We start from the raw sequence: 14,436 nt of genomic DNA on the forward strand, positions 1-14,436 counted from the left end.
TCACATGCAGAGGGAAATCCCTGCCAACTGGAAAACAAGAAGTCACTGCTAAATTCAGTAAATAAGTTTGGTTCAGCTTGATTCTCTTCCTTTCATGTTTACTTTCATCACTAAAGGCTGCGACGGTTGGCGTCTAGGCCATTTGGTTGACGCAGAGGGAGCTGGATGATAAGTGGCCAGTGGCAGCATCGAGTTAACACAGACAGTAAATCAGTCCTGACCTCAAAGGGATATTTAATCCTCAGTGTGGTAGAAACACCAGTGCTCACATTTTGTTTAATGGAGCAAAAAAAAAAAAGACAGCTGTAACAGTAAGTACAGCACCCCATTCAAGCATGAGGGAAAATGCCCAAATATGTTACCTTGACGACAGGGTGGCCACCAGACGCTGCTTTGACGGCTCCTCGGCTGCCCTCGGTCTCATAGTGAGCTCGGTGGTGGGCTTTGGGTTGTACCTCTATCTTCAGGTCATATTGGCCAAACTGGCTTGGCAATGGCCAATCTAAGGGAGGCAGGGAGGAGGTCCTGGGGAGAGAATACCAAAAGCATGAAGACACACACACACACATTACAACCACAGTATCAAACTATAATATACAGTGTTTTGTTAAATATTGTTTGTTATGTTTGTGATTATGGTAGCTACGAGTGTAAATGCGAACAGTCTCTCTTGAAGCATCAAACTTAGTTGGACAGCACAGAAAAGTATCAGTGATGTAGAAAGATATTTTAGCCTTAACCATAAGATTTTCCCACTGAAACACTTGCTTGCGTAAACCCACCTTAATATTTTCCATTTTTCAAATTATTCGGTAAAGATGTGTTCAACTTGCGACACCAAGCTCGAAAACCTGTCTCTCTGCTTCATGTCTGATGACAGTAACCTCCCTTCAGGCTATCTGGCTGTCTGGAAGTTGAAAAGGTGGTATTCCCCCTTCATGGTCTGAGACAGTATAATAGGTGTAAAATGGGGGTATACTTAGCCTCACAAGACAATGAATCACTGGAATGCCCAAATGCATTAATCCTGTTCTTAAACATAGCATGTGTAATAGGTCAACCTAAGTCTTGGAGGTTGAATCATATTCGAAGAGGGACTTTTCTTTGTGAGTCTCTGGGTCAGTGAAGATTCATGTCACACAGTAAGTTCTGGCTGAGTGTGTGTGTGTGTGTGTGTGTGTGTGTGTGTGTGTGTGTGTGTGTGTGTGTGTGTGTGTGTGTGTGTGTGTGTGTGTGTGTGTGTGTGCACAACTTGGGCTGGCATTGAGTGTTTTTCCTCCCTGCGTAATTTTTTTTCTGTATAGACTACAATCATATTTGAACAGCTGCACTCAAAACACTCAATGGTCTTCTTCACAGAGAGACTGGGTCTCTCCATCTCTGCAAATCAGATCAGTTTACGCCAACAACATCTTCCCATATTAATGCATTTGATGATTGCCATTTATTAACTTGTATCAAAGTTCATGATCTTTCACTATAGTGAAATATACCTCATTAGGTCTATAACCCAAGTCTTTTTGGGTCTCTGTAAATCATTTTATGAAAACTATCCCGCCTTAACGAAAAGGACTGGGAGAAAAGTTCTGTTGTGATTTGGTGCTACATAAATAAACCTGGCTTGACTATCGCTATCTTTATTTAGTAATTGTTATCATCATTATCTTTACATCTTTGTCATTGTCATAAACATCATATATATATTAGCTTTAAATGTTACCAATAGAAATGTTCGGAACATGGTTCATCCATGGATTGACTCATTTGTTACGTTTTCTTTACATTGTTGTTTGGCTTATATTATTAGTTTATTACATTTTCTGCACTTTTGCTTATTCATATATTTTTACCATTCTACTAGAGCACATATGTTAAACTTGACAAGGCACCAGAGCTGGAGCATGAGCCACAATGTAAATCTTTGTCGCATCTTGATATTGTTCACAATTCATTATTCATCATCCGAGAGGCCTACTGTAGGGCAGCACAAGATATGTGTGTCATCCAGGTGTTTTGTCTGGCAGCAGTTAAAAAGTGCCATTGTTTTGTGTGTGTTTTTGTGTTTTTTTTTTAGCATAGTATAATACATAATCATAAATTAAACTGTGTATGTGTATCTATGCATCCATGCATTTTGTGTGTCTATGCCTCTGCATGTTAGGCCTGAGTCAGGGAATTGACTCAGTGCTGTCTGATGGGCTGAGAGGCAGACACTCTATGGTGCACACTGATCTCTGCCTTGGCATTAACCACTGTATGCTCTTTGTGCTCCCTGTCACATGATGGCATAAGCTTTTATTTGGCTCTACTCAAAGACAGTTCAGACTTCTAGCATGCAAACTATACTAAGTCTAACATCCGTGACGGATTTTTTTACAGAACAAATATTTTTGTAAGGGAAAGTTTGTACATTTTAGCCAGCGTGGCTGTCTCCCCAAATTCTTCCCCTTCCAAATACCTGTCAAGTGCTGGCTTTGTGCAGATGAATCTGAATAGACTTAACTTAAGTGCCACGTTTTCAGTACAGCCATTGAACTTCATAAGCAATCCTACAGCCTGCCACTAAATCAACAGTAATTTGATTTTTAGTTTTTAAGTTTTTCTATTTCAGTTTTTTGCAGCTCATTGAGGCCTTACAGTTCCTACAACATATGACGTGAAAATGTAAAGAAAATCTTCATTAGGTTGTACCTAAATAATAACCAGTCAGGTCACATGTGATAAAGGCATGTATAACATGGTTTTCACATGACAGTGGCTTTATCTAGGATGTAACACTCTGACACGCTGTAATAGATGCATCCTAACCCTCATGTTTTCCTCCCAGCATCCATGACATAACCACCCAGGAAGTGTGGGTTTGCATGGCTGCTATGGTAACAGGAGTAGAGGAGGACAGAGGAAATATGAGCTTTGTGACGGAGCAAAGCAGGAGCGGCAGCCTATGTACTGACATAGCATAACCTTTCTCAAATGTCTAAGCTATAGTGTAGGGGCCACGAGTCCAATCACATCCCCATACTGGCTTTTGGCAACCAACTGAAATTAGTGCCATGAATATCTCATAATAGAAAGCTCAGGGGGTAAAACATGAGCACTCTTGTCACCCCACCATTTTTTAATCCCACCCACTCTAACCCTATCCCACCCATTCCACCTGGTCCATCTGTTCAAAACACCACTCACACACATATGCATGTGCATAGGCAACTCAACAACCTTCTATCTCAAGACAGACAGGAGCTTACCCCACCTAATTGTCTGCCATGATAATGAAAACATTTAATTTAGTTATAATTTGATGGCAGGTTGAGCAACAGTACAATACATCTAGTAGTGATAGCTCTAAGGAAATACTTGTCGGTCAACATTAGAGTAAACAGCGCTGTTAAAAAAGATGTATTCTGTTTGACATTATTCTGTCAGGGGCTCACGGTGGAAATTTTACTTACAAGGGCAAAGATGTAGAGATCAAACGGTGACTCATCAAAGTTGACCCTGTCATTGTCTGTAAAATGTTAGGTCTATGTGAGCAAGTGTTTGTGTTATGTCTATGTGTCTGTGTGTGTGTGCATGTGTGTGTGTGCATGTGTGTGTGTGCATGTGTTCACCCCTAAGTTACCATATGTGCCCAGCGCTGGTTTACAGAAATTGGGGCCAGTGAACGCAAACAAGGCCATGTCTTCATCTGCTGCACACACTGGAGAACAGAAAGCACACTGCTCTCCTAAGAAACCTCCATCATGAGTTTCTATTTGCGCCCATTACTCTTTAATGTGGATATTGTGCCTGTGTGTTGGAGGGAATCGGTGTGGGTGTTGATCTCCGTGATTCCCTCCACATACTAATAAATGAATTATACTCTGTCGGTCAGATTTATACTGCTGATACAAGGCTCAAAGTTCACTATTACTGAACATTGATCTACAGAGATCCATCAACAGGCCTATTATAATCTAAGGTGCTATTTGATACCAATTTACTGCTCTACAATGTTTACACTTGACTTCTAGATCAAAAAGGATTTTCAATCTTTATGACAGCTCACAACACTCAATAAAAACACATTCATCACTGAGGTCTATTGTTTAGCCTTGACCCACTTATTGTTTTCAAGCTTGACATGTGGTGTCTTGCCAAGCATTATTAGAAGTATTAATAATTCACAAAAAACTGATAAAGAGGTCGTAATTGCCTTCACCTTCTGTCACCTTCTGTTTTTGGCTCTAAGTTAAAAACTTCAAGTTTTAGGATCATGAGTCAGAGATTTATTACTAAATAATACTGCAGTTGCAACTGTAGAAAGTGAACAGAACAAATGGATAGCAACTGAAAATTTTGTGAACCAGCTGAAATATTGGTCCTCACTGACTTTTGAAAAGATTTAAACGTTGAATTTCCCACTGAGTCTTCTACATCTGCATGAATTATTTGATTTTGCGGGATTATAAAACTGCATCTGTGAGATTAAGCTAAATTTGGACATGGTAGTAAGATAAATCTTGAATTTCTTTCCTGCATATTCTTCTCAACATCAGCTAATTTACCTGAATATAGGTGTGTGACCAGGCTTGGGTTTATTCCATGAGAAGTGGGAGGGCACTGAGAGGAATTGTTCCCCAGGCCCGTCTTTCTTCAGGCTGTGCAAGGCCTCGTCTGAGGGAGAGTCTAGATTAGGCGACATATTTCCTTGGTCATCTAGCCCCAGCTCCCCTTTCCCAGACTGCATAGTTGTTCTATCCTGTGAGGTCTTCCTTGTCTTAGATGGGATGTCTGCCTCTGATGGGCAGCACTGGAAGGGCGACATGCCCACAGAAGGACTGCCAACCCAGGTGTCTTCTGTAACGCTGCCCCTGGGTGAAGGTCCTGGCGTGGGTGTGGGTGAGTGATGTGGAGACAATGAGACGGGATAGCAGATGTCTGCACTAGAGTGACGCCTCTTCCCGCAGGGTGAGGTGGGACGGGAAGATGGCCTGGAAGGTGGCCGCGGGCTGAGCCAATTTTCATCAGTGACACTGGTGCGTGGCGAGTGGCAGGGTGACTGTCGCGGTGACAGGCTGATGGAGTGGGAGTGGTGCACAAAGGCAGGGTGCTGGTGCTGCCAATGGGGCTGCTCCTCCAGAACTCCACCGCCGGTTTGAGGGGAGGCACAGCCTGGGGAAGTAAGTGGGGAGCCCAAGGTAAACCGGGCAGCTGCTTCATTTAGCTCTGAGTCAACATCATCATAGACGTGTGAGAATGATTCACATGAGGAGGCATCAGAGAACCAGCTCCTAGAAGAGAGACTGCTGCATGGGCTAGGACTGAGCGAAGAGTCCCGGTATGAGTGGTCCAGCCGCAAATACAGGTGGTCTCTGGATAGAGGTCTGTCACCGTGATAGTCCCCATCTGGGCCATTGGCCCTCAGATCCTCTCCATTGGGACCTATCTCCTGCTGGCAGCTAGGGGAGATGGAGGTGATTTGGATACTGGGACATTCAAAGGCCTTCGGTGCCTCCATAGGAGCAGAGGGCAGAAGAGGGGAGGAGCCATACTTGGAGTCTTGTACCTCGTAGCCTGGATGAGCCAATCCTGATTTGTGTGACTGAAGGCGTGGGGAAGTGTTGATGACCTGGGAGTGAGACTGCATACCATGACGAGGCAGGCCAATAGACTGGTGGTTCGTGACCATAGCCTGGGGCTGGCCCACATTTAGGATGTAGAATGATGTGTTGTCATCAGGCTCCAGATCTAGGGGGAAAAAATGAAAGAAATATCAAGACACAGCAATCTGGAGAATATTTTTGTGTGTATATTTTTTTTCTGATGTTTCACTCTGAATATAAAATCCTGATCAACAACAACATGGTATGATTAGGGTGGCAGCGATATTGTGGTTTCACGGTGTACCACCATGGTATCAAAATTAATGTTTGTCATACCATGGATTTTCTTATTATGGTATTGAAAAATATACGAACAAACAGAGAGAAAAATATATAAATGATAATTACTGAGGTTCACCTGATTATACAGCATTCCTTCTATAAGTAATGTACTCATCCTGCTTCAGTCGAGCTTTCACCTGGTACTGCACTACAACAGGACTAAACCTGAGCCGCTGCAAAAATGATTTGGTCACAGACCCAGGTGCGGTTGTGCCCTGAGTTTACACTTACACTACTGAGCCCAGTTTCAGGAAATTAGAGGCCAGAGTGTTGCTGGGTAGCAGGCACTCATACAGGCATTGTTCCAAGAGGGATAACCAATGAACAGCACTACTCAGGAAACAAATTCACACAATGGTGCATGCTGTCGGCTGTCATCACAGCTAGCGCCGGCAGGCTATTTATACCAAAGGTCATCTGGCTCAGGCAGCATGTACACACACAAATACACACAACCACACACAAACAAACAGACAAAAGCTCATTGTCCGCACTGGCACTACTCTGTTAGAGGTTATTGATAAACTTCCACTGGATATGCTCTGCTGCTCCCATCGGGAATACCCCACACGTACACACACACACACACCTCCTATGTTTTCAGATGTGAAAATTCTATTTCACATGTCCAAATATATCTGCATCATGAATGTAGATTTAGGACTGGCACAGGCCACAATTCAGAACTCATAATTAACTTTTGTACAGCAAAACACACAACACAGCCTACAGTGTCCAGTATAAAATGTTCCCCCACTGGCCCACTTATATATAGCTATTATGTTTTACTGGCAGCCAAAATATGAAAAACAAATTCCCACAATTTGATAGTTTGGTAATTACAGGGGCCCTATATTTCAACCTCAATCTCATGTTATGCATGACAGCACGCTGTTCACTCTCATGCACAACAGTCTGAATGACTGCCTGCCTGCTGAGAGCTGCATGCTCCTCGTGGGACCGGGCACATCTACAGATGATTCTATGACAAGGTATGGCTGCCTGCGGGTTGGTAAAAAATGTATGGATGTTTTAATGGCTCACAGACATGGTGAGATTTCTCCTGGTGCTGCTGATGGAGAGAGGGAGGGACAGAAAGACTAATAGGTAGAGAGAGAGAGAGAGAGAGAGAGAGTCAGTAGAAGAGCATTGCATGCAGCTCTACAATGACGCGACAACAGAAAACACTAAAGCCGTTTTCAGTCATGACCTGCGGGTAAAATCAGGAGAATTGGCTACAAAGTTTACCCGCAGTTTGCCTTTCACACATGGAAAGAGCAGCGGGAGATTCTCTACACAGACGCGCTCACAACAGCAACAAATCCTACACATTTATCAAAGCAAGAGGTGGAGCAGCCGGGTACAGTAGGAAGAGGCAGGAAGTAACGTATTAATTCTGCTGCAAAACTGCAGAGCCATCATTCAAACATCATTCAAAGAATGGGAACAATAAATCTAACGCACCCTCTCAGGGACTCAGGAACTCTGATTCGGAAGTAGCCAACAACACCATCATATGATGCCAGTCATAGTCCTTCAAATCCCGCTGCTTGTATAAACTGCAGATTGTGTTATTTGAATAAAGTTTAAACAAACAACTAAACATTATAATGCATTTCATCTCTACTTTGGAGATTTGTGCAAAAATGCCTGCTAAAAATCCCACAGCTGATGACATTATACAGTAATCTACAGTAAAAGTTAGTTTTAGCTCAATACGGTTGCTTGCACAAACACATTAGCAGTTTATAAGCTGCCTGTTTATAGTGCTGACCTGACATTGTAGCTGTGTTTTCTTACTGAAAACAAATCTCACAATGGATTATAAAAACAGCTGAATGCCACACAACAACTATGGTTACTGGTGGAAAGAAAGATTGTATGTTCATGCTCAACCGCAGCTGGCAACATGACTAGCTAGCCACAAGAACTTTAGTGAAGTGTCTCATAATATGGCTAATGTAAGACTGCCATGACATGACATCCTCAATGACAGTTGCGTTTGTGCTCTAAACACTATAATAAGCAGATTCAAATAACCTTCCACATACCACATCAGTGATATATTGGGATTGACCAGTGACTGGTCAGTCATGCCTACATAAACGTTTACTGGCCCCAGGCCACTGGACCATGGAGGGAGTCAGACCCAGCCATAATCCACTGTAAATAATAAATAACATAAACAGTAAAACCCCCGCAAACATCATGTAACACCATCCATCCTGTAATGTGCAATCTTTGGCCTATTAAGTTATGAAAAATACAACTTCTAATTTACTGTGAAAGGTGAAACAAGAATCAATTAAATCATTAATATCCCTAATAAAATAGCAAAATGCCCAGAGCAAATATATCGGTCAATGAGCATTCATAAAACATCTAGCTTAGCTAAAAGCACAGGATAAAGTTGTGAAATCCTTACGCAACACTTCCCTTCATTCCTTAAATGTACCGACCTGCCTGAAAATAAGAGACACTTTTGTTACATTGCAATATTTAATATTTCAAACATTTAGAAATATTTAACTTGACTACCCATCTAAATAGGCCATAATCTTGTAATAAGTCAATAGTTTGCTTGCACCTGCATGAAATAATAGCCAAAACTAATATGACAGCATTGTCAAATTAGTCATTGAGACTAGTCTTGAAGAAGTTTATAAAAAAAAGGGGGTTTGGGGAGCAGAGTGTGTATCTACAATATGTTTCTGCCCTCCCTCTCTATCCAAGAGCAGCAACAGAGGCAGTAGCAGCGAGCTCTTTATTTATAGCTGTTTGGCTTTGCACTGGCCCTGCCTGCCTGTCACAAGACTCAGCGGTAGATCCTCTGACGACAGCATTTGACTGACTGACAGGGAGCAAGAGAAGGACAACAGAGTCGAGAGGAAGCGACAGAGGCTGTGAAGATTAGAAAATATTATGTTTCTGCTCACTCACTGAATTAGGAAATAGAGAAACATAAAGAGAGGAAGAGAGAAATAGTGAAAAGGAAACCGAGGGCAGGGAAGTAAAGACTGACACACATAAGACCTAAGTGAGGGAGATATACAAAAGCATTGCTAAAACATCACCCATGTCCTATGGACTGACAACACTACCATGTTCACAGAGAACAGAAACATCACCTGTGATATGGTAAAAACATGTGTGTCATTGCAAAATGATCTGAAAATGAAACAGCAAATCCACGTCTTTCCTTCTTCCTCTATTAACTAATGAAAAAGAAAAAAACAATTTAGGGTAAAACTAAACATTTTATTTAAATTTACCAAAGATCAAGAACAGGAGGCCAGTTGAGACCAACTGCCTTCATCTCTCCTCACGTGTCTGCATGACGAGTTGTTTTTGCCATACACCCCAAGAGAGGACAGATATTAAAGAACAATATTCAGAAAGAGGCCCAGCCAGGTGATCTTGTGTGCACAATAATACAAGTAGTAATAGAGTTGAAAGTAAAACAGTTTATTATATTATAATGTCGATGGCAGCATGATTAAAATTCAAATGCAGAAAATAAATTAAGCAATACTGTATTTAAACCCAATTTTGTAAAACTCAATAGACGGGTTTCTTGTTTACGAACATTTCTGTGTGCAAAACTGCTCTGGTTGTTTTCAAAATTTTTGTTGACTCAATGTAAATGCCATTTCAGGGTTGGATCTGTTTGTTTGTCATCATACAACTGACAATGTGCACACAGCATTGTGATAACAGCTCAAAATGTTCACGGTATAGAAATAAAGCAGCTCCTGGAAACCAGTGAAATTATTATTTGGAGGTGAATTTGTATGGGACACATTCTTGCATTTCTCACCTCTTTATTAAACCACGCATCACCTTTGATAGGCAACTCTAGCCCCTAGCATGACACATGATCCACAGAGAAACAGAAGCGAGTAGCTATTAGCTTAAAAGAACAACATTAGCCCCAAAAATGAACATTGTAATGCTGATGCCTGCTAAAAGTAGTAGCGTTCTGACTTATTGTCCATGCAACATCAGCATGAATGAAAATCCTGCTTTATGCTTTAAAAACCATAAGTCTGCTCCTTAGCTGTAACCCATTTCATGACACCTGTCCAACACAAAATATTCCTTCATTAGCCTGTTTCTATCAGAGGTAACCTCTTACCTTAAAACTGCAGTTTACTCCTGCGGTTTAATTTTAAAACCATCCTCAGCTGTGACCGGAGAGTCTGAGCTAACAGCTAATTCTTTTCATTACATTTTAATTTTTCTTTACATTTTCCAGCTATTATTTTTGCCATTCACACAAAAAAGCTCTCATTCATTTTGGGATGCTTTCTGACTCCTGCGCATTGGAGGCACCGGTGACGTTGCGCGATTAAATGCAATGAATGCCCCAAATGCATGTGAAGAACAATAATCTACAAAACCATTAACAAAACCCTTAAAACATATAAGAAGACACTGCTACATGAAACAAGCAAGTAGTTATATGAAGATTGGAGTTGACAAGGAGGAGCACATGTGGCAGGAAGAGCCTGCAGGGAATGAGGAGTTTAGAAGTGGATTACTGTATAGTAGTATAAAATATAAGTGGTGTTTGTGTGGATCAGTAAATTGATGTGCCATGCCTCATTCAATCCTACAACTCACATTATAATCTTCATCACTATGGAAATGCATATTCCCCTGAAGGGATTTTACATTAAATGGTAAAGTGCATCAGGTAAAACGTGAATTATCAGTTTCTGAATCTGTCAGTTGGCCTCTTTGGTTTGCTGCTTAGCTAAAAACACAATCTCACAACCTGACTAATTTTAGCTCTGTTCAATCACACCAAAACAACATTGAAAACAGATAATTCAGGGCCAGGCAGGGCAGTCCCAGGTGCAGACTCAATAATGAGCTGCTGCCATTGTAAATTAGGTGCTAATCACACACAAATTGAGAGTGAAAATTGAATGAAAGTCGCAGTGAAAAGATCTGTGATCTTTTGCTGGTAAATCTGGCACTGTGTTTTTATGTGGCATTGATTTGTTGTGAAACCTAAATGGGAGTTAAGTTGGTTTATCACAAGTGGATGAAATAAACAACAAAAAGTGTAAAAGTCCATTGGCTGGTTCGTGTCAGGATAATCTCAACAGTACATTTCAAAACTGTTACGTAAGATTGCATTTCAGTGGATGGAGTTGGGTACAAAACTTGTTACTTTTAATGGTACTGACCAAATTACATCGGTATTATAATGTCCATTCACGTTAAATTAAATGGGGCCAAATTTCAGTACCTGAGAACACATGGGTGAGCAAGTAACAGAGTATAGAGAGAAAGATTTTCTGTAGTTGATATTCGCTTAGTATTTTTAGCATCATCCAAAAGTTAGCCACTGGTTACATCCAAAAATCCTCACCAAGATGCGATTAGTATGTTCAAATAATATGTGAGATGGTTATGTCTGCAAACCTCACTATGAAACCAACAAACACTGAAAAAAGCTACCTTTGGGTTCCTGTACTGAATCCCAGGTACCAATACTGTTATCAGGTCAAGTGTGAACGAGTGTGAACTTTATAACACTCAACCACAATCATGGATTGTGGTTGAGTGTTATAAAGTTCCTGATATGATTATTTTAGAGAATCACTCTCTCTTACTCTGTTCTATAAAATCTTTAGACTAATTTATCAACTTTTCTACTTTGTTTTACCCATTATAGCACGTGATGGTGAGAGTTAAGTGGCAGTCTTGCATAGATGAGGGTCAGACAGGGGACAACCATGTTACCTGGCCAACAGCCCTCCTTGCCCTGAGACAAGATTAGCCTGCCACCTAAAACCCTCCAGTGTGGGGAAAGGGGTGGGTGGTGGGAAACCCCCCTGTCAGAGCCAAACAACAGTCATCTTAGGAAAGGAGGCAGGAAAGAGGAGAGGAGATGAGAGGAGAGGAGAGGAGAGGAGAGGGAGAGGAGAGGAGAGGAGAGGAGAGGAGAGGAGAGGAGGGAGATGAGAGGTATGTTTTATCAATGGCCTCGGTTGCAAATCCCCTGCACTGTTTCTGACAGTCAAGTGCCTCAGACACTCCTTAAGTGTCCATACATCAGACAGCCAATCCGGTTAAATAAAGATCTCTAAGAGGCTTTGCTGTACCTAAGCTAATAATAGCTCCGCCTCGCTGGGAGATGTTTGGGTAAAGTGTGGATGGTTGGATGTTGGTGACACAACAAGCACCAGTGTATTCTCAAGGAAACCACAGGGACGGCCTGGCCCACTGATGATGGTGGCATTCACTTTGGCTCCTCGACACAAAGCTTGACAGGCTTCTGGCTGACCGTCACACAGCCTGGGGATTCTCCCTTGAGGGATAATCCACATATACTGTGTTCCTCCCTCCTCCTACTCTCACTGCACACAAAGTGTGTCAGGGTCCTGTGACCGAGTCTGACACACAGGCCACACATTCTGAGAAAGCTTAGTTTATTATTGAGGGAGGGAAGAATTTTTCTCTCCCACAGAAGATGACAGGTTCCTGCTGTTGCACACACAATCTTTCTATCTACCTCTCATTGTGTGAACACAGTATGTTCGTGAGTAGGGGTGTAAAACTGTGGGTGGTAAATTAATTTGTGTATGTTCCTGTGTGCCTGTTGCAGTGCCTCTTTATGTGTCTTTTTGCTCATGCCGTGTGGGTATATGGGAGTGAGCCTTTGTGTGTGACAATGTTCACGCATGTGTTTGCGTGTGTGTGTATGTATGTGCACCTTAATTCATATTAATGTCTAAGGTTACCCACTTGCCCCAACACCATGTGGTGCTGAGGCAAGATGGTAACCTAAACCCAGGTTACCTTTGTGGTGGGCAAGCAAGTTGATTAGAACAGGCTCTGCTTACATCCCCTATACAGAAGGCTTTGTGTTTAGCCCAGTCTCCTCTTTCAGCTCTGCTAAAGAGCTACTGACCAACAGATCACAGCAACACTGTGCCAAAACACCATATACTGTCAACCTCATGGGATTATTGGCATATTACTCGGATAAATAATCAATTTAATATATTTTTAAAAAGTAAAGTTGCTATTTTTCTATTCTGCACTCTGTAAAACAGGTGAAAAATCTAAAGGTTTACAACAAATGACAGAAACAATTTTATGTTTCTTGGACTGTCTGTCATCCTTTTCAAAGAAGATAAGCTTCATATTCAATTAGTCCAAATTGACCTGTTGCATGTAATCATGTTTATTCACTTAAAGTTGCACCAAATCCTCCTTTTTCTTTGCTGAACCCAATTCTTCAACTCATGGTATCTGCCATTACAGATTACCAATTGGACACCAGTGCAAAGAATGCCAAGGTTAATTGTTTTTGGTAAGGTCACAACCACATTGTTGCTTCACTAAAAACTAAGTGGTGGTCCTCTCTGAATTAATGAACTGAGTGAAAACCAAGTTTTATCATGGCATTGATGAAGAGTGCAATTAAGTTAATGAGATCAAACATGTATTTCAAATCCTTTTTCAAATGAAAACATTTATATTTTTGGGCTCTTATGGATATTTGCAGCTATTCCCAGCAGAGCTCAAATAAGCAAATTTAAATCCTCCCCCCATGGGTTTTCCAAGACATCTGTGCCTGGCTGGATGCCTACATTTCTAAACACAGTGCTTGTGACACACATGCACACACATATTGTAAGGGTTGGCCTACACCTGTGGCTCTAGACCTTGCTCACTGGGTTTGTGCCAGACTGGTGATTCCTGTATGTGGAGGTGGTTATATGCACACATAAAACTCAGTGAGAGTGAGAAAGAACAAAATACAAATGTCAGCAAGAATAGGTAAGGCTAGAATTATCTCGAGTCCTGCAATACACAGCAAATATAGTAAAATCCTGACGTATTGGCTCTTGGTTTAATCTGGCATCTGCAGAGCCTTGTTAGTGTCTTATCCTGTAATGTTATGTTAGGGATACATCAAGAAGCCTTCCTGTGCCGTCACAGCAGATTCACCAGCCAGCAGAGGCTTACCAATGGCAGCCTAAGTCAAAGTTAACATATGCCAGCAGCTAAATTAAGCTCCTAATTAACCATCTCATGCAGAGATAACATTATGGGCTGAACATACAGTGCCAAGTAACCACCTGAGCTAAATACACACCAATGCACAAAGATCCCTTTCAGACACATCACTAATTGCCTTAGGGATCATTACAAAAATTTGAGAGATCTCAGGTAAGATTAATATCTATATTTCAATCATAATAAAAAAAATATGTACTTTACTACATTTATAAAAAAAAGTATATACAATTTTTAATTGCAACCATTAACAATAAACAGCAGTATACTGTAAAAAAATTACGCAACATAAAATGAACACCAACAGCAGCTTTAATCTTGTGTTAATGTACAGAAGATATGTTCAGGCACAGTATTGTTGCTCAGGTAACACGTGTCAGAGCTCAATCCACAATCCCTCAAATTATTTGTATGAAAATAAATATAAAATAAAAATAAAATTAAAAATGTGGCTTCTTGTGAAGTTCAG

General features: G+C 41.2%; 1 protein-coding gene across 3 annotated transcripts in view; it reads right to left on the reverse strand.

The window, feature by feature from the left end:
- nfatc3a (nuclear factor of activated T cells 3a) overlaps window positions 1-14,436 on the reverse strand; it is a 61,624-nt gene that overhangs the window by 36,679 nt on the left and 10,509 nt on the right. For all 3 annotated transcript variants that reach the window (XM_035157737.2, XM_035157730.2, XM_035157721.2), the window contains exons 2-3: window positions 4,548-5,730; window positions 363-525 (exon numbers count right to left, since the gene is read on the reverse strand). In XM_035157737.2, coding sequence (XP_035013628.1) covers window positions 363-525; window positions 4,548-5,730 — 1,346 coding nt within the window. The remainder of the gene's footprint in view (window positions 1-362; window positions 526-4,547; window positions 5,731-14,436) is intronic.

This window comes from Hippoglossus stenolepis, chromosome 1 (genome assembly GCF_022539355.2).
Source record: "Hippoglossus stenolepis isolate QCI-W04-F060 chromosome 1, HSTE1.2, whole genome shotgun sequence".
NCBI lineage: Eukaryota > Metazoa > Chordata > Actinopteri > Pleuronectiformes > Pleuronectidae > Hippoglossus > Hippoglossus stenolepis.